We start from the raw sequence: 21861 nt of genomic DNA on the forward strand, positions 1-21861 counted from the left end.
GTTTCCATAGGCTGAGGTGTGTCAAGGCTTTTCTTGAAACTTTTGTCATACGGAAGTGGGCGTGGTTTCATCTAAAGTGGGTTGGAAAAACAATAGACTCTTCCAGGATCCCAGCTTTTTATTTTCAGATTGTTTAGTTTCGGAGATTCAGAGTTTAAGGCCAGAACTAAGAGACAAAGTTGCCAGAAATCTTGTGACTCGCAAGCTCCAAATTGTGTGGGCGGATCCTTTACAAGCTTTAATACCTGGAAAACAAACTAAAAACACTGGGAGAACATTGACAAATGCAAACCTCTGAAAATGTTTTGAAGAAACACTGCAAAAAGAGTGCTGCAGTTGCAAAGAAGGAAAACTCAAATACAAAATTATGTTTGCAGAAATTAATTTTTTTTTTCAGCCTATCAAAACATTGTGCAAGCCTTCAAACACTGAGTTTCAATCTTTCAAAGCTTTTTTTCTCAGTCTTTCAAATATGACATTATATACATCCCATACTGTTGCTGTTCAGATTTGTTGTTGAGATATCAGTGATACCTAATGCCATGCCCTGAGAAGTTCATTGCTACCATTGTGTTTTTTTTTGCATCTCATTCTAATTACTGTGTATTATGTGCTGGATGTACGTGTAAATCTCTGTCTGGACTGTGTGAGTGTTTGTTCCAGTGGGCGGTTTTTGTGTGGGGATCAGTTCATCTCTCCAGCAGCAGAGCAGGCCAGACGGTCAATTAGTGCTCCTGCATCTAAACACAAGTGGTTTGCTGTGCTGATTGCCTCTTGTATGCCTCACCAACAGCAATAACGAAAGTGTAGGCACTCTACAGGCACTCCTTCCTCCATTTGACTGTGTGGCATCAATAGTAACCGCGTTTAAAATGTGAAATACAGTTCCCTGACGTGCATACATAAAAAGATATATATATATATATATATATATATATATATATATATATATATATATATATATATATATATATATATATAATCAATCAATCAATCCAGTGGACTGCCAATCTTATCTTCTAAGCCTTCATGAGGTTAAAATGCTTGGGACTCAAACCGGGTCTGAGCACTTAACACAAAGACAGCTCAACACCGTCAGTTGTAGACATTTTTAAAGGTCTTGGTCTGAGCACTATATTCCGATGTAGATAGAGGTTACAGATCTCAAGAACAATCCATTTATGCTCTTAATGTCTGTTAATGTCTGCCTGTGTTTGTGTTTCTCGCAGATAGTGACAGGGAAATCTCCAGCGGTACAGGAGACGTTTCCAAAGACTGTCCTGAGAAAATCCTGGAGTCCTGGGGAGGAATCCTCACCAGATGGTAAGGTTTCAAAAGAGACAGACAGAGTGAGAAATGTGGAAATTTAGATAGTTCCAAATTTAGATTGAATTGGATGGTGCAAGACGGTTGGAAGCTCAACAGAGAGAAGTTGAAACCGGTATGGAGGAAGGAGAATGAGACACAGGATAGAGAAAAATATTGAGTTATGGATTTGTATACAGCTGGATGCCCTAAAAGAAGAAAGACTGGAAGTTATAGACAAAGTCGAAGAAATGGGAATACTAGAGATGGGGAGTTTAGAGGTGAATGGTTAAAAAATGGAGGGTGATGGACAAGATGCAGGGAATGTGGTTAATACTGTACTGAGTTAATGAGTAAATGCAATTACATCAAACGTGAATGTTAGCTCTTCGTTTTGTGCAAAAGCACTGTGACACGACACGTTGATGCTGAAAGGTGAATCGGGCCCACCCTGCCTCATACAGACTGATAAACAGTACAGGACCTTTGATTGTGTTATCATTCCTCTTAGTATAGAAAACAGTTCCCTTTAGATACAGCCACTTATTTATCCGCTATAACACATACTGTCATCAATCTAATACTTGTGCTTTTATTACAACCATCGTTGATATATACAGCTTTAAGTGTGGCATGATTAACTGAAGATGAAAGATGTTTCTGGTTTTTTGTTGTTTTCGTGCTGTTGCATCAGCATAATGAAGTGAAGTAGTTTATCTGGAAATCGCTTGCATAGTGCCTCAATAAATGCATTATGATGAGATTTCAAGCATCATTAAAAAGAGCTGACAGTGTGTTTTCAAAAAAGCAAGATATTGTGGGAGAACTCTTAAAGCGTGGCAGCACTGCGGTTAATACTGTACTCTAGTAGTTACAGTAATACTGTATTCAATACCCTACCCAATATGATATTTAATGAGATGGGTAGTACTGTGATTATCACTGTATTTAATAAAACAATAAAGATGTGCGTAACTGACTATTGTAGTCAATACTGAAGTTAATTCTGTAATTTCAGAGCGTTTTACTGGGGCAGTGAACCTCGAGCTGCTTCAGTAGAAATGAAGTAGAACCATAACAGCAGTCTGGTTGTACTATCCAGCTCCCATTGTAAACGTGTCTATCAGTATGAATAGGTAACTGGATGAAGTCAGCCCTACCTGGCCAGAGAAGAGAGGAAGAAAAGATAAAAGCATTTTGGCAATTATACTATAATAACTACTTTGTTGTTATTAGTATAAGGTAGTATTCATGTTGTACTGCAACATGAAGTTGTACTGCAACATGAATACTTCAGTGACAGGCATTTAACTCTGTACTTGATTAACTTGATTGGTCTTCATACTGTCCATGCACAAAAAAATCAATTATCAAATCTGCCCAGATGCATTTCACATTAATATTTAAAGTGTCCGAATTGGATTAAGTGAGATTATAAAATAATGGGTTACCTCTGCGTGTTGTGTATCAGGCATGGGAACCTGTCCACTCGTCCGAAGGGTTTGCCCTCATTGGTTCACAGTGGCATTCCCGAGCCACTCAGAGCTGAAGTCTGGCAGCTGCTGGCCGGTTGCCACGACAACCACGACCTGCTTGAACACTACCGCATTCTCATCACCAAGGTAAATGCGTGCACACACGCACACACGCACACCATGGAGGGACAACCGCTTATAACAAGTCATATTTCTCATATCTTTTTTTGTGGAAATGTGTGAGGTGATACAAAATGTGTCCAGGATGTTTGCAGACTGATCACACACACAAATGGCAGTATGTACTTAACTTCAATTTCCAAGTTCCATTTTTTTTGTTTATCATATCCTGATCATAGTGCTTGCACGCCAACAGGCTGTTATTGGTTTCTACTGGATTTCATGTCTCAACATTAGCTAAAAAAATATTACTAACGAAAGTCAAGAGTTTCTTAAGCAATATCACACGAGAGGCACTGCTGTTGTCCTGAATACCTCTCTTGTCTAGGTTAGGTAATGGGACTGCGGTAAAGCGAGCCGCCGAGTGCTGGACCGGCGGCTCACTTTACCGCAGTCTCCGTATGAGCACATCAAGAGAAGAAGTATCCAGGGTTCATGGAATTCCTCAAATTACTTGTTGGAATGAACTAAATGTTAATGTGTGTAGTTATCTCTTCTCCTGCTCTGTATTCATGACTCCATGTCAGGGCTCAACATTAACTTTTTGAGGCACTTGTCCTTTGGACAAGTACATTTATGTTTCACTTGTCCATGCACAAAAGTCCCTTGTCTGGGTAAAGATTTATCATTTTATAATTTATTTATTTTTTGTGTTTTGCTAATGCAGAATTCGAACAAACCGTTGAAAGCTGGTTTGAAAGAGGCTAATTTACCAAGGGATCCTTTAAAAGGTGTAGCTACTTTACAGTTGAATATTGGCTGATTAACTACGTACATTTAACCAATACAAATGCTGCTAATGTTTGCCAGGTACACAGCTGCCGACGCTAGCTAGCTAACGTCACTTACTTGTCAGCCAAGTTGGGTTGCCCCCGGCAGACGCCGCAGAACATTACTCCTTCTTCATAACACACACAGTTGAATTCATCTCTCCAGCTGTTCACACATTTTCTTTCCCTTTTTAACTCGTATGGTGCTGTTGTTGTAAGGTTAATTGATCTTGGTGCTTTCCCTGGCACTTGGCCGGGCTGCAGAGCCTGAAGAAACATCACACTAATCCAATCTCCACCACTGTTCTTCTGAGGCAGGTAAAAATGTATGTTTAAACTGCGAGTAATTATTACTTGGACCGACTCCTGATTGGCCAATCAAAGCATTCTGAGTTGGACGCTGGTTCGACGGATTGTGGGGAAAAAAATGATTTGTTTCAAATCGGTAAAATAGACGTAATGAGTGGCACATAACGTGAAGTAATGTGGCATTTTATTTTGTTTCAGTTTTAACTTGTCCAGTGGGGCAAGTCAATTTCTCTTCCACTTGCCCTACAAAAAAAATCCACTTGTCCCGGACAAGCGGACAAGCCTTAATGTTGAGCCCTGCATGTAAACTTAAAATATGGAAAACTGTGTTCTCACATGCTTATCATTCCATTCTTTTCACTTGTTTTCCTATGGAGATATGCATCTTTTAGCATACGTGTTGAAAGTATATTGTCTTTCTCTTGTGTGTGGATGTGGACACTATACAGAAGTTAACAATCAATTCATTCTCCCAGGTATAGTGCAGGTCTTGGTTGTGGTTTGGTGAACACCAGATGAGTGGTTTTAATATCATGTCATTACAATGAAAATAAAGTGGGAAATATTTTTCCTTATTGTGTGTACCATAGTATGTCTTAGAGTACCAACGTCATCGACAGCACAGCTGTTTCTCTGAACTTTGCATCTTGTCGGAGAACACTCATTTAGCTGTGTTTAAATGCATGTGACGCTGTCTCAGGAATATTACAGCTCCTGTCTGCCCTTTGGCCTCCCAGAAAGCTTGCAAGAATTCAATGTGATTTATTTGGCTTTTATTATTAAGTGTTGGGTGTTCTTCCTGTCGTGTTCACATATAACCTACTTGTTGCAGTTTAAGTCTGACTGTTTGGTCATTTGAGTTTAAGGTTGTGAAAATGCTGTCATACAGGTGTGCATCAAACTCTGATGCACCGAAAATTTGATTTGGATCTGCTGCTGACAACTAAGGTCGCTTCACACCTGTAGTATGTTCATATAATCAGGACAGAGGGAATAAAAAGGTTTATCGGTGCCTTTTAGTTCTGGTCCAGTTTGCGTTTACTCTGAATGAACCAACAGCTGCAGGCATCAAGTCATATTAACAGACATTGATTGGACAGTTTTGGCAACTGTCATCTTGAATCATCAGTGCTATGTGGACCCATGGACAGTTTACAATTTACACATTATTTTATTTTTTTGTTTTTCTTCAGAATGACTTACAACTTGCGAAGGTTGGAACAAAATAACAGTACACATGTCATCCAAAATGGGTGGCACAAACACTCGCATAATTAATGATGAATAGATTTTTCCATTGACAATACATATTCGATTGGACTTGGGTAGCAAGGTATTAAGCCGTTTTTGTTGCTACACATTTAAAAACAAATAAGTAAGTTAAGTTCAACAGTGGGAGCATTAGTCATATAAAGACACTGTTAATTATGAATTGCACTGCATGTGACTACAGCTTTATGATAACAATCCATCATTATGTAATCCAGTAAATATCTATTACTTTGCTTGATATGTTGATAAATTAATAAAATAAAAAAAGTAATCTGTATTGTAATTGTATTGTATCTGTATTGCAATGCGAGTATAGTTATCAATCATAGTAAAACCAAACTTTCCACATGTGATAGAGCAGTTGTCAAACCAGGTCTGTGACCCGTCCTTGGATTTCTAGTCAGAGATTTTTAAACCAGTAGGTAGAGTGACAAAGCACCACTTGACCAGACAGCAGCAATAGGAGGAGGTGATATATACACACAAAGCAGACAGAGCTACTTGCTATTATGGATAATGCAATAGTCTTTCTCTTTGCCGCACAGAAGTGGGTGAAACTACCTGCCTCGATCAATAAGCAGAGAGATGAGGGGAGGGGGGGGTGGGGGGTGGGGTAGATGGAAAGAAGAAAAATAGAGAGAGGGAGGAATGTGGACCCATAAATGAGGTTGTAGTCACTGAGGGGGAATTGGAAAAGGAATGTGTGTAAACGTCAAGAGAGAGAGCAGATTTCTGTCTTTCTTCAGTCACATATTTTTAGTTTTTTTTTTTCACCTACTGTGTACATTTCTCTTTGTCTTTCTCAATCTTTCAGTTTTCTCACAATCTTTATTTGTTAAATTGGGACCGTTTTTCTTTTGCTCTTTATGTCCCATTTCTCTACCTTGCTCTCACTGTTCTTTCTTTCTCTTTCCCATGGTATGTAGTGGTCTTATGTGCCCCCCCATCTTTCTCTTTCTCTCTCCTTCTCTCTCCATACATGAGACCAAGCTTCTGTAGTTTGGCTAATTTATTCTCATTCCACTGGCTGGGCCATGCCCACATCCTCTGTCTTGCTGGAGTAGTGATGGTATTGATAGGCGTGTGGCCAGGCTATTAATAGCTGCATCAAATGAATGGAACTGAGAAAAGATGGAGGGGGGGAGGGAAGAGAGGCAAATGACTGCAACAGCACGGGCTGTGTGGAGCTTATTAATGTCTATTGTCTGGGCTCAGTGACGACGTTAATACTGATTGAATTTTAAGTAATTGGACTGTCGTCCTTATGGTAGGGGTATCGGGTATCATAAATCAGCGCTGCTCAGGCATTATGCTAGTGACCCACAGCCGATACAGTAGGTGTTAAACCATGTGTGGTTTCTAATCCTAAACATACATCACTTAAACAGACTTCTTTGTTTTTATTGTACTTTGTGATTGAACTGATCATCAGTGTATTTATATGGTGCATGTTTTTCTAATGAAGAATCGGCTGCAGCATGCAGAATCAGAAAGTGTGTATTTGTTTTTCATCATGTGCATAAAGCTGGCATTTTTAGCTGCTCCCTCTCTTATTGTAAAGGTCTTAAAACATCAGGGGTTTATCTTAATGAAACTATCAGACACCCTAAATGAAATGTCCCTCAGCCTTCTATATTTCACCGTTAGGAATGAATCCTGTGCACTTCTTCTCTAATAAAATTTACTGTTAGTGACACAGCAAAAAACATCCTTTAGATTGAAAATAGAGAAAAGATTGCAGCATTTCATGGGAAATCTCAGTTTTTTAGATTGTGCAGGGATATACCACATTCAGGCAAGCACATTAAAAGTCTTATATGTATGTGATTTAAAATGTGATTCAGATCACGTCTCATTATCTGACATAATTTTGACGTTCAACAAACTGGGAAGACAGACGGCATGAATATATATATATATATATATATATATATATATATATATATATATATATATATATATATATATATATATATATATATATATATATATATATATATATGTATGTGTGTTTATTGCTTTTACGGCATGAGAATATTGAGGCCTGGACAGATAAAGACATTTCATGTCCTTGAGAAACATTGAGTGTCATGAAAACCAATCGAATCAACAGCCAAACATTCATAATACTAATTTTGTTAATACGTCTTGAGTTGTGAGCGTAGTGTATGCATGCCTGTGCTGTTAATTTGACGACCAATGTTGTGATATGACAACAAATGATGATAAAGTTTAAACACACAAATGTGATATGGTCATTTGTAATTTGTTTTTTGTGTGTGTGCCTTAACACAAAAAATGTGTCCTGTTCAACTACAAATTTACAGCCATAGACACACAGATGCACACGTCTTACAGCGCTAACAGTGGTTAGGTATCAGAGTACACTCAGGTACTGCATGTGCTGCATGCAAGATGGTGGAGGATTTTATAGTAGATAATTTCATTTCTTATCAGTGGAGACTTAGAAGTTAAAAACTACTCATACTGTAAATCATATTGCAAGCCTCCAAAGTGGTCTTGTCACCGCTTGAGGAGTCCATTCCCAAGTTGGGAACCACTGGGTTAGACTAACTCACTGAGCATTTAGCAGCATGTGGCCCGTGGCCAGCTAGCTTGATATCATCGCAAGTGTAATTTTCAGTGTTGTACTGCTCTCATATACAGTCATTACACACAGGGTCACAAATACACACTCTGTCACACACACCATAGCCTTAGGGCATCTGAGACATTCACAAATAACTTATTTCTTGGCTGGTGCAGCACTGTGGTCGGGGTCGGAGGGTTGCTGGTGACATTTGAATAACCTTTTTGTCTCCCTAGAGCCATACAAGCCCAAGGTGTGCTGCCTCGCTTGAACCCACAACTTAAAAAGGCTCAGCCAGCTATTTTCAGGCCTGCCTTTCCAAAGACCAATCTCACTCACAGCACAGCCAGTGTGTTAACAGAAGCCTGGAACAGTGGTTTCACCACAGCAGGCCGTAAGGAGCCTTATACTGTATGAAACTGAAGGTCTTCCAAGGAGATTGATTTGCAAAGGGAATTTTTTCTTTTCTTTTGAACTTTTTTGTTCAGTGTTTTTGTACAATCTCTTGCCCTTTTCTCCCTGGCTAAACACATTTGTACCAGTGAGCGATGTGAGAGAATTTGTACTTATTTTTAATTAGCACTGGCTTTCGTATATATTCTAAAAATACTGATTCTAATTCTTCTAGAGCACCATATTGACACACTATACAATTGGATAGATGCCTATGATTCCGGCCATTTACATGGAGATGCAGTAGGTCAAATGTTGCTTTTAAGAATTGATAAATGGAATTGAAAAGCATGGTTCTTCATACATCCTTGTTGTTATTGATTATGGTTCATTTTAAATGGGTTAACATATGTTAGCCCTATATCATTTTCCATTTAGTTTCTGAACTTTTGTTTGGAACCAGCTCAGTTAAATTCTATACAAAGCACATAATGAAATCTAAGAGCAAATCAGACCAGGGCTGTGAGGTGCATTATATTTTGATGTTGAATCATATTGAGGCCAGGCGCCAGCTTAGCGATGACATTTAACGTCGGTGTACAATCAAAGGTAGCATCAGCCATGCAGCCAGACTGGAATAATACTACACCCACGCTTGATAACCCACATACAGATACATGGAGTACAATGTACATAAGATGGGCTGCCATGGTAACTGCAAGGGTTGATGGACTTCTCTCAGCTTAAAGTTGTCTCCATGACAATGCTGTCTCCTTTCGTCTTTGTCTCTCAACTTCTGCCTTAGTTCATTACTGTAGGTACTTCATATTTGGATAATTGGAAACTGGGTAGGTGGCCAGCTACTTATGAATACACTCTCCCAAATTTCACCTTGTACTTTTTCAACCTTCTGGTTACCTTCTGCTTTTTTTCTAATACATTATTGGGATTACTTAGTTCTTTTTTATGCTATTCACTGTTCAGTAGGTAAACATGTGCTGGATGTACTGTACATTGATATGCATATCACTATTGAAGGACAAAACTCTTAACTTTGTTGATGTTTGCACCTCTGCCAGAAATCCATTAGTGTAGTCAAAAAACATGCAATGTGATCAAAGCTAAACACTACTCTATTATTTTTATAAGGTCTTTTTTAGGTCTTCAAACATTGACATTTTAGAGATACAAGGTTTTCACCGCTAGCTAAAAATACAGTATACATGCATGCATGCCCAGACACACATCGTGCACATACTGTACATAAATATAATTCCTCTGGCTTAGTTGTGTGTCCTGCCACTAGTTTAAGGTCTTCTATCATTCATGGATGAAATAAAATCCCCTTGAGGGTCTAAAGTCAATCACAGCCTCTCACACAAAGACACGCACACACACATACACCCATCCTGCTTCATAGTATCCATAGGGAGCAGCTGCAATGCATGGCCACAACACAGCCAAGCAACACCCTCCTTACAATATACAGTAGGTCTATTCACAGCACCATTCCCACCCCGGCTTTGTGTGTGTCTCAATAATGCAGCCCTCCAGCTCCCATTCACATATCCACAGCAGAAACCACAAAATGACACCTGTCTTCCCCACAGCTTCAGGAAAATCTATATCTGGAAAAGAAAAGCAAAAATCAGATGCAATCTAATCTTTTGAATAACTAAACTAAAACAAATTACCAAATAAAAAAAGTGATTATAAGACAGGGTTTAAGATGAAATTTGAGTATTTATGGCATTAATGCAAGTTTTTCATTCAATGTAGAATTTCTTAGATGAAAATAGATAGATGAAAATGAACATGCAATGCCAAAGGTGTGATAAAAATAATTTTATAAGTAAGGGTGTTTGTTGTAGCTGTGCTGCAATACAGTAGTGAGGGTATCCACTGTGTGTGTGTATTAGCATAGCCTCCTAGTCATGCTGACACTGATATGACAGCTCGGATTAAGGAGATCCAGCCTACAGCGTCTTCTCTGGTCACAACACTACTGTGTCTCAGTCCTCATATCGACTGTAACTTTACAGCTAGAGTAGTGCTCTGCTTCTTCCTCTTCCTCACTGCAGAGTCAAACTAGCTTGTGTCTTCTAATTTAATAAGGAATCTTATCTCAAGTACATTTGCGACAGGGTTTGTCCAGAAAGGGTATAAAAGGAATGTGATTTATTTTGAGTTAAAGCAGGAACAAGCTTAAAGAAGAGACTTTTGGCATAATCACTCACTAACATAGTACTGCATACCCCTGAACCCCTAAAGAATGCAAATGTGAAATTAACCCATGACCTGCATTTTATACAATGACATTTATTCAACAAATATCAATTTATTTTTCTTTGACAAAAAAAAACAATTTCTAGTAAAGGTACAAAGACTTATTGTTTACATTCAGCCTTTACAGATGTCTAAGAGATGCATGTTACATCCTGACCTACATGGTGCAAGGACAATGGGTGCTGCAGAATAATGAATATAAGTATCTCAACCTGGGCGGTCAGACAGGTCTTCACTGCTTTGTGGTGTGAGGTTAGATGATAGATGGTGATTTCAGTAGGCAGCCTGGCTGTCTTTGACCTTTAGCTCTTCTTTACCATTTAACTGCAGCAGTCCCAGTGTACACAGTATGCATGGTGACATTGTGCTGGAGGTGAATATATTGATATTTTTTCTGTTAAGGGTGTTCAACAATAATAGCTGTTACTTCCACACATCTTCCACATGCTGTGATTTAGCTTCTATCTTTACATTTGACAGTTTCCCCTTCTCACTGTGCCTGCTTCATATCATATTGAACAGAAATAAAATATGCCCTCACAACCCTTACTTTCTAAAACAGTAATCATAATTGCCACTTTTCATTTATTTTACAAATGTATAGCTGCCTTACATGACTAACTTTGCTTTGGCTGCCCACAAGAGAGAAAATTTTGAAAAGTAAACAAAATTTGAAAAAGTATGCACAGTACCATGTTAGTCTGTGATGCTTTATACTCCAGAATACCAAAGAGCAAAGAGAGGCAGACGGTCTTAACAACAGTCTGGCTTTGACTGCCTTATGTGTTCTAATTGTCACAGTATCTAAATTTTCAGAATTTTATTTTGGCAAATGGTGTCAATCCACTGTATGTCATCTCAGTTTCCGATGCATTTTTTTATGACAGGCAAGTAAGGCATGCTGCACTTAAGCCCAATGACTACTAATGTTGTCAGTGCTTTGGATTATTCGTATTCAGTGCCCTCAACCTGGGAACTGAATCCAGACAAAGCTTGGCCCACTGTTGATAAATATAAATACCAGCTTCTGCCTGCTAAGCTGGTTTAGTGTTGGTCCGTTGATGGTGCTTGCTGAATGTTTGTATCCAGGCAGTGAATCAGCTCTAATCTGCCCCAATAACCATCTATCCCTCCATATGCCAACTCCCAGACTCTTGGACAAGAGGGTTGTCAGTTATCAGAGCTAGATTTTGCAAAAACGCAGCTTGACAAAACACAAGAAGAGGAAATGGAAACCACTGGAGGCCTGCACCTCCTTCCCAGGTCTGAAGAATATAATATGTGTTCTTGCATCTTGTCATTTTAGTCTGATCATACCAAGGCAAAGTAGTGGGTTTACAGGGTTCTACCACCAAGACCAGCTCGGGGCCGGGGTAATTTAGTTTGCCTTTAAAGAAATCTCTGACTGGAGGAAAGCTATCTGCTTCGCATTATTCCACATATTTACTGCAGTCATCTGTTGTCAACAACTGTGCAGCGCCTGCTTGTCTTGAAGGAGAAAAGAGCATTTCGCTTTTAAATGCTTCTCTGTAAGTTTCAATCCAGGAACCGGGTCAGGTCTTGTGCAGACACAACCTTATAATGTCATCTGATCAGGGCTTACAATACTGGCTGTCCCTTGGTCAACATTGAAGACCAATGCTGACCACTGTAAGCTTTAAAATTGCCACCAGGTTAAGTAGTAACCTTTGATGACTAGTTTAAACAGCATCTGAAAGCCTATTTGTACAGACGGGCATTGGATTGACATTTTCGTGTTATCTTTGAGTGTGAACTTTGTCATTTGTTTAGTTTTTTTATTACATTGATTTAGCACTATGTAATGCTTGCTCTAGAAAGGTGTCTTTCAGCCCCATCAGCTAAACACCTATAATGTAGATGTAAACTCCCTGCTTATGCCCATACACATTGCTGTTGACTGGAATCAGCAGGAGCCCAGGGGTGGAGGAGGGTGGGATGCTGGGAAGCAGTAAAAGGTGAATCAGCCTCCACCTTTGTTTCCAAGTGGCCCCGCTGTCTTTGTTTTGGAGCAGAATGAATTATTAACGGTGGCCTTCTGGTCGTGTTTTTCATCAGTGTCCACCTCCAAAGGTAAAGAGCACTGTGCTGAGAGATCTCCATTGACTGGCTCCTTCCATAGTGACAGCAGACCTGTCTACATGAACTTTCTTTTAGTCTTCACTTTGTCTCTTTATTTTTAGTTCTCCTTTATATCTGCCCCCTCTCTCTGTTTTTCCATCACACTGCTTCTCTTGAATGACCAAATTAACCAACACAGAGGCCAAAGAATATCTGGTCTCCATGACAATTAAAGTGCCGTCCTTCTGCTTGACAGACTATTTTGTACTCCAGTTCACAACCACGTTAGTATGAAACACACTGTACACACTTTAAACCTTTAAGTCTTGGTAAAGCAAAATCAGTGATTTCTTTGTAAACGCGTTATACATGTGAAAAGAAAATGTGAAGTGACTGTAAACTGTGTATTACTGAATTGTACTATACTAGGTTACCTGAACTGTATAGCGCTCGTTATATTTTTTGCTCTTTTTTTAAAATTATTTTTCATATGGGGCAATGGCCGCAAAAGACGACATGATTGATTGTTGTTTTGGTACAGCAGCTATAGCACCGTTAATGCTAGCGCTGTTAACAGCAGACAAACTAACGGTAACGTTTTAACTTCCAGACTGTGTGTGTGGACGCAAGCCAGCGTGAGTCCGCATTTTCATACTATGTGTGGTCGCTGAATGGTACCTGTTCAGGTGATGTAAAAGATTTGTTTTACGTTTGCCTTCCTGCTTGGCACCAACTGCCAACATATTTTACAGACCGGCTTAATCTGCTCCTCGTCGCTTTTGTGAAATCTCAACCATTTTCACACAACTGACGTTTTTATCAATGTCCTCAGCTTGAGAGGATAACGCAAGTTCACGTTCATGTTTACCATCACTTTCGCCGTCAAAGACTTTCCCCCTGTTGATGTGTTCCCCCCTAATGTTACCTGAACCAAACCTTATCTCTAACCGTAACTATGGATGGGGGTGCTACGTATTTTAACAGGAGGGGAACACACTTCTACACAACACCAGCAACAGACATACGCTCACAATAGGAAGTGGACGTGTCTGGCAAGCCGAAAAGCCAGACTCTGGCAGTTGTGTTATCGGGTAAATATGTCCAAAGCTTATCATTGTTGTAGACCTGCATTTTATCGCGGCCCAGTTTTGAGATCGTTTTATCGCCCAGCCCTACTACTGCTACATGCTACTGCCTCCATATTTAAGGACAGCGGGTCTGTGCAAGGCATTTTCATTGGCTTGAATGGTCTGTTATAAACAGGTGTGTTAAAAATTGGCTGCATACCACCTTTTCCTGTATAATATTCTTACATCGTATTACATCTTCCTCAAAGACACTCAGTCAGGTCTAGGTTCAGCCATCGTCAGTGAATATCTCTGTCTCTGGAAGTCACATTCCCTTGTTGTTGTACAAATAACACATTTGGTTTTGCTCTGATGGTTTGATAAGTGACGTTCTGAGTGGATTTGACCAAGCGCTTTTCTAGAATTTAGTTTTGAAAAATTAGACACATATGTGGATAGCATCATGTTTTCCTTTGTCCATCTGCGGAATACAGTATAGTTATACTTTGTAAGTTGACAGGATGTGTATATTTTTTTCCATAAAGTAGTAGTAGTAGTTTGTCATGTTTGCTCCTTTCAAACATGTATTTTGTTTTTCAAATATTTAAAGCACTCTTCTCTTCCTGGAAGTTGTTTTCCAAAGTAGCCATTTTTCTGTCCAACTTGCAGCCTGCCACTCTTCATGGCCTCTACTGTAATTGGCTTTAAAAGTAAAAAAAAAAAAAAAACAAGGAAAATGATGATGTTAGAAAAGTTGCTCTGAATTTTCTTGTTTTCAAGATTCTCCTGCCCAGCCACGATGTGTGACAGTTTCTTTCCATGCGCCCTTCTGCTTATCCAATTTGCTGTCACATGATCCTCTTTATCATCTGTCGGCCAGAGGATGCTCCCAACTGGCCGAAATGCCGGGCAACTGTAACTAAGGGGCATGCATAACTGTGCTAAGCAGTTGGTTAAATAAAGAATAAATAAAATATACAGAAGAGCCTTGCTGGATAAGGGAGAGGACTAATTTTACTAGATATATCCAAGATCCAAGATGTTTCATGGAATTATGGAGGTTGAGTGGCCTCCTGTATTCTTGAACATTATATACTAACGTATTTAAGTGGCAAGCTGAGACTGATGACCACAACAGGCATTGTCTTTTCATTCTTCCCTCAAAGTAGACAAGTAGACAAGTATACAAAGATAGTATAACGAGTGACTCATAAGGATGTCATGAAATGTATAATTTTTAATTTTATCTCATGTTATATTTTCAATGTTGGTTCTTTTTAAAGTATGAATTAAACACTGTTTTTTTTTTTACATACTAGAGCTAGATAGATGTATGGAGAAATGAGATTGAGAGTCAGGAGAAGGACTGAAACATGGAAGGAAAGAAAAGGAGGGGGCTTTTAATTAATATAAAACAGACTGTGAAAGATAAGTAATATGTAAATAGGAAATGCATCCAAATTTACCTCTGGGAGAAAGTCAGTTTGAGAGACAGAATAATGTGGCAGGGAGCCTCAGGTGCAGCTGGGATGGGAGGAGGCGGGGCATTGAGCGAAAGCTGAGAGAGAGAAAGAGGGAGGGTTCGTGTGTGTGTGTGTTTGAGTTTCTGTGTGTGTAAAGAGAGAGAGGTTGAGTGTGCAAGCTAGAGAGATTGCGTGGAGAGGGAGGGAGGGAAGTGTAAGCCAGTCGCAGCATCTCTCCTCACTGCACCAGGGCTGAGGGACTCTTCGTCCCTTCGCTTCCCTCACTGCAGATTTAACTCATTTCCATCAGCGCAATCATCTTTTTTTTTTCTTGCTTTTTACTTGCAGCTTTTGATAGATGCATTGCATTCATCTGTTTCTGTATGCCAGGATCTAAGGATTTATTTATTAAAAATGTGGGTTGTCCCGTTTACTGGAATTAAAAGGGGGACATTTGCAGAGGACAGTGCTTGAAACTGGGACTCCGACTGGGACTTGGTCTTTTCTTTATGCTGCTCGAGTGGATTCCCTTTTGTTGCGCTGCCAGGGTTTTGTTCTGGGCGACAGACATACTAAGAGAGGAGTTGTAGGACCTCATACCTCTACAAATAAACAGAGCGCATACTTCAAAGGACTAAAGCAAGTTAGAAAATCTATGGTTGCATTCAGCATTTGAGGAGAAGGTGCTAATGCTTCAGGATGTCACAACAAAAATGCAAGTAATGCATTTATGGGATAAATAGGTGGATTGCCGATTGATCCCCACACCCCTCTCTGCAAGTGTCTGCCACAGGATTGCTGAGGAGTCTAAGTGAGAGGAGCACTGAGCTATTCAGCTGGCCTCTCATTGCTCCAGGAGAGTCCTTCCACCTGCCTGCATGGGAGTCTTAGATTCAACACTTTCATCAGCTACTGGCCTTTACATGTATTGTTTGCGACTTGCAGTCCAGAACACTGAGAGGCAAGTTTGCACATTTGGATTTAAACTTTAAATTACTTTAATAGCAAAACTCATCCTGTGATTTTGACGTGCTATTTCTTTTTTTTTTTTTTTTTCAACCTCATTCTGCCTCGGGATGGCTTGTAAACATAATTTTTCCCCCAGCGCCGCATGCTGAGAGAGCTATGACATTATCTCCTGCGGAGATCCCCATGTTGTTCTAGCCTGTGTCTGTGTTTTGATTCAGACAATAGCTGGGCATGCATGGGCTCCAGACACTGACCAGAGGACCACCAAAATAAGGGAAGCCTGCTGTTACATTGTAAACACAAGCACCCATTGCACAGTAAAACTTTGGATTGGATTGAAGGGTTGATTCACGGAGATGGATGTAATTTTCTTTTCCAGACTTTGGTACACACTAAGAGAGACTCCTAAGAAGCTTTTTTCCCCTTAGCAATGGTTGCCTGAAGTTTATTTTTTGAAAGGCAACTGCACTCAGCAAATTTCATCTGATTTCCAGGAGTGAAATAGGAGCCATATGCAGCTAACTTATTTGATCTCCTGTGAGGATTTGTCAACAGCAGAGAGCATTGTGCTTTGCTTCACGCTTTAACCTCTTTGTATGGTGTCCTCCCTCGCATCTTCTGTGCTCTCTGCCCTTGTGCTTATGCCCTCAGCCTCCCTGTGGCAACCCTCATTAGGATCGGGAGATGAGGCCACAGACTGGCAGGCAAAGCAGCTGGGAAACTCGCCTTTGGAATAGATGCTGGCCACAGCAGTAATGATACCCTCCCACCCTGGTTTACTGAAGGAATACAGTTTTTGTATCTCTACTCCTGACTGTTACCCACCCACTACTTTCACTAACCATGAGTGATTGGAAAAGGAGAGCTAAATGGGTTGTGCTACCCTCCCAGAGGCTGTATTGATTTTTCTCCAGTCAGTGTTTATTTGATTGAGACCCAGCTATGTGAGAGTAAGGTGAACGAGAGAGTGAGTGTGTTAGAGAGAGTATTGAGCTCCGTTAACTGAAGAAGGCTGCAGACACCCGGTGTAGAGCGGGTGGGGGGCAGGCAGTTTTCCAGTTTCAGGCCACCTGCCTTATGGGTGACACACCACAAACCTGACCCACCTGGATAGCACCCAGAACAATGAACCAGTCTGAACTGACAACGGGCCCGGTGCTCACTGCCAACAGCAGTCATGGAGACTTCTTTCCTGGCAGTGCTGCCAACCACTCTTGTCCCTTGGGCTGGGGGCTGAACGAAGGCCTAGAGGCTTGCGTCCTGGAGACTGCTGTCATTGTACTTCTGACAGTGCTCATTATTGCAGGGAACCTGACTGTGATCTTTGTGTTCCACTGTGCCCCTTTGCTACACCACTACACCACCAGCTACTTCATCCAGACCATGGCATATGCTGACCTGCTGGTGGGTCTTAGCTGCCTGGTGCCCACCCTGTCTCTGCTCCACTACCCAGCAGGTGTCCAGGAACCCATCACATGCCAGGTCTTCAGCTATGTCATCTCTGTCCTGAAGAGTGTTTCAATGGCCTGCTTGGCTTGTATCAGTGTGGACCGCTACCTGGCCATAACTAAACCACTGTCTTACAACCAGCTGGTGACGCCATGCCGGCTACGAGGGTGCATTACCCTAATCTGGGTCTACTCTAGCCTGGTTTTCTTGCCCTCCTTCTTTGGGTGGGGTAAGCCAGGCTATCATGGGGACATTTTTGAGTGGTGTGCTCACTCTTGGCCCACCTCTGCCCTCTTTACAGGATTTGTGGTGTGTATGCTCTATGCGCCTGCTGCACTTGTGGTGTGTTTTACTTATTACCATATATTTCGCATTTGCCAGCAGCACAACAGGGAGATCAGTGAACGGCGGGCACGTTTCCCCAGCCAGGAAATGGAGGCTGGTGAGGGGGGTGGTGGTGGGCATCATGGAGGGCATGGACCAGATCGGCGCTATGCGATGGTGCTGTTTCGCATCACCAGCGTTTTCTATATGCTTTGGCTGCCCTACATAATCTACTTCCTGCTAGAGAGCTCCCATGTGCTGGATAACCCTGCCCTTTCCTTCATCACCACATGGCTGGCCATAAGCAACAGCTTTTGCAACTGTGTCATCTACAGCCTGTCTAATAGTGTGTTCCGCCTGGGCATGCGTAGGCTCTCACAGACAATTTGCTCCTTTAGCCACTGCGCGGCCGATGACGGGGACTTCGGGGAGCCTAAACCAAGGAAGAGGGCAAACTCATGCTCCATCTGAAGGGATGACTTTATTGCTGGGATCAACAAAAGGGGAACATGAATCTTAACGAGCTTAGCAGCTAGTTAACTTTCAATAACATTGGCACAGCTTAAGCAAACAGAAAACAATTTCTGTTGTATCAGCCTGTGAGCTGACACCAATGTCATTGCGTTGGTCACATGGTTTATTGTATTACAAGCTTTTCAAGGAGATGGGTGCAGTGTCTAAACAGAGATTTAATGAGATGGGCACTCTGTGATGGTTTTTATTCTGTGGTATGTGACTTTGCTGTGGATCATATAGAAAGTAGTCTCCCCATGGCTTTCTTAGCCTTTACATCTCACTGTATGTCATCAGCCAGGTCAGACATAGTGGGAAGACAAACTCCAAAAGATTCACAGATATCCTCTCAAACATCAAATGTGACCACACTTTTTCATGGCTGTTAAATTTTGTTTGTGGTTGTGAATTGGATCGACCTTTTATTCGATGTTTCCGTACTTTCTATGACTGTCATTAGCAGAAACTAGATAACCTACACTTACTTGTGCTCATAAACCTGTTTAAAGGTTGTAAATGGATATTTGACTTTTTATCTGTATAAACACACAAGGTGACAATGACGACAGCCATTATGCTGCTGATAAATAACAGATGGCATATGGACTTGACTGTTGTCTAAAGGAAAGTGTGCAGTCCATTTCTGCTGAAGTATTTCATGTTGAGTCTGTAAACATGATGTTTGCAGGTGAACAGGAGAGAGATGCAAAAAAGCAATGGTGTTCTGACACATTTTCTTTCTATAATTAAAATGATTGGCCTTTCTATAATTAAAGTGATTAGCCAATCGCCGATCTAACAGTAGGTTGAAATCTGGATAAAGTTGTTTACTCAGACCTGCAAAACAGGGTACATAATGTACAGGTAACAGTGCACATCAATCTTAATCAGTAAAACTCCAATATAGCACTGTTTAGATAGCTCTGCAAAACATACTCATCATCAACATCACAGCATTAGAGCAAGGACTGTAAAATATCTAAACTTGTAAAAAGAGTGTTGAAACCTTTAAATCAAGTTAAAACCCCCAAAATGAGAATTTATTAGGTTTTCATTTGAGTCAACATGGTTACTAATCTATAATGTAGACGTTCTAATTGTCAAACCATTTAACACATTGCCTTGTGTCGTAGTGTGACCTGTATCAGATTTTCTACAGATGACATGCTGCTTATATTGTTTACCAATTTAAATATTAGCTGATTATGGTTGGTCACCAATTGTTTGGTGCACCCCTTCTAAAAAGCACTTGATTTCCAGAATTCATACAAAGGATGTGTCAGTTTGACACTGAGGTCTTTATATTGAAGGCAGTGAACTGATACCCACGGCAGATAACTACCCAGCACAGTTTTTTGCCAAGGTCCCCCCCTTGCGCTAATGAAATACCCCATCAGCGGCAGCATTCCCACCATTGGTGTGGCATTCCTGATATGGCTGTGTTATGAGTATTCTGCTAACAGTTTGATGCATGAGCGCTCATGACAGCCATTTCTACCCAGCAAATAAATATTACATCCCCCCTGTATATGTAGGGCCATGTATATTGGATAAGGAACAAACACCAGACTTGGCAAAGTAAAAAACAGCATTATCTAATTATGAATTTCACATTATTTATAATGCAATAGGTTTAGGTTTAGTTTAGAAACAGAAATCTGTAATTGAGCTGACTTGAGAATAGTATTATTTTGATGATGATGAACATCTTGGGTGTTGCTTTAAACCTCCCTGAGTCGCTTCTAGGTAAGAAACGTGATAGTAGTGGCAGTGTAGACCTGATTAGTAGGCTGGTTTTGAGTGCTTTGCATCAGTTATCTTTGTTAAAGATGATAGTGGATTTTATTTCCCAGCAGTGGTGCACAGGGGCTCAGGTTAATGTGATCTGATCTGTCTGGAGGTCATTGTGAGGTTAAAACTGAACTGATCTGAAATTACATGCTTTGTCGTGATAAAGGTTTAAGGCTATCAGCAGCTTATCTTGTGGAGTTTTGTTCAACTATTGGCCTGACAATCCTCATTACTTTTAATGTGTCCCACTCTCTTTCAGCTGTACCAATTCTGTTGCTGTTTTTTTTTTTTTTTTTTTTTTTTTTATAAAGCTACTCACCTCAAACTATAGGCCTGAATGTCTTACATACTTCTCAATGCTTTTGTGAATGACCACAGTATTTAGTGTGCACTTTTCACAAGGTCAAACCAAACTGGGAATCACACTCTAAATGTGGTAACTGGGCTTGTTGAATGCTATGTTTTTTCATGATGTCTGTGCCCAAGCAACAGATGACTGTGCTGGGAATGGCAGAGTATAGGTTTTTAGAAAGGAGTCCTTAATGAATTGTTTGTGGGCTTCTTATTGGCGATAGGTGGTTACAGTAACTAAATTCTGCTAAAAAATAAATATAGTATTTTACTATAGTTATTTCCCCAATCTGGGGCTTTTGATATACAAAGTGCAGAGGATGTGTAGTTAAAGCAACCCACAAACTGCCTTTGGTTATGATTCTCATCATCTTATCCAGTAATATGGTCACTCCTGTCGATTTACCTTGTACATTCCCTTGATCATTGGATCAGTATCAAAGCATAATTCTAATCACATAAATTCAGCCACATACTATAGCCAATATCTTACTGATTTCTCTCTTTGCTCATATAGTAGTCATCTGTGGTCTATGCCTTGCTTGTAGTATATATCTGTCCATGCTAGAGAGCAAGTGACACAGCAAACCCAGCCCCTTGATATTGTAACTGCATTCTATGCTGCTTAAGAGTAGGCTGTGTAAGTCATTCCTCATTTTAAAGCTGCATTAAGTGATTTTTTTTAACACTAGAGGCAAAAAGACTCAGCATTTTATCTTATTATATTTTAGTGGCAAGAAACTTCACATTCAGCAAAAACAGCTATGATCATTCCATTCAAGAGTCTTTCTGGCCATTCTGATGAATGTAAGTACAATATTGTTTTTAATTCAAAGAAAAATATCTGTCTCTTTTGGGTTATCTACATGCTCTTCTTTCCTTACCAACCATTTGTTTACTTTGGCTCTCTGTAGTTTCGCATGAGGCAGGTAGCCTACAGTCAACTTGAAATAATCATGTGCTGGAAGTGGCTGCCCCTGATCTGTACTGTATGTGCTGGCATTGTTTTTGTTTTGTTAGTTGTAAGATAACTGTGAGGTGAAGCTGCAGTATGGGATGTTGATTCTTAGCGGGATCATCAACGTTCATCACCCTTCAACACATTAAGGAGTTGTTTAATTAAGTTTTAGTGTAAAAAATATTGCTTAATGCAGCTTTAATGCATTACAGATTGTTCTGTATACGTGCCTAAAGATGTATTTTGTAGGAAAAGTGAAAAAAAGACGTTGCGAAGTTACTGTTACATGGACATGCTGCACTTTTAAAAAAACATTT

At 40.2% G+C, this 21861-nt stretch overlaps 2 protein-coding genes across 3 annotated transcripts in view; both read left to right on the forward strand.

The window, feature by feature from the left end:
* Positions 1–21861, forward strand: part of rabgap1l (RAB GTPase activating protein 1-like) — a 120209-nt gene that overhangs the window by 30229 nt on the left and 68119 nt on the right. For both annotated transcript variants that reach the window (XM_031303914.2, XM_031303915.2), the window contains exons 12-13: positions 1230–1323; positions 2777–2927. In XM_031303914.2, coding sequence (XP_031159774.1) covers positions 1230–1323; positions 2777–2927 — 245 coding nt within the window. The remainder of the gene's footprint in view (positions 1–1229; positions 1324–2776; positions 2928–21861) is intronic.
* Positions 15339–21311, forward strand: gpr52 (G protein-coupled receptor 52). Its single transcript, XM_031303921.2, has one exon. It carries the CDS (start codon positions 17284–17286, stop codon positions 18400–18402), a length of 1119 nt encoding a protein of 372 aa, XP_031159781.1. The 5' UTR covers positions 15339–17283; the 3' UTR covers positions 18403–21311.

Source organism: Sander lucioperca, chromosome 11, assembly GCF_008315115.2.
Source record: "Sander lucioperca isolate FBNREF2018 chromosome 11, SLUC_FBN_1.2, whole genome shotgun sequence".
In the NCBI taxonomy this organism is placed as follows: Eukaryota; Metazoa; Chordata; class Actinopteri; order Perciformes; family Percidae; genus Sander; species Sander lucioperca.

Bases quoted from the DNA above. Each gene is read 5' to 3' on its own strand.
- gpr52 (XM_031303921.2), top strand. From the start codon at position 17,284: ATGAACCAGTCTGAACTGACAACGGGCCCGGTGCTCACTGCCAACAGC.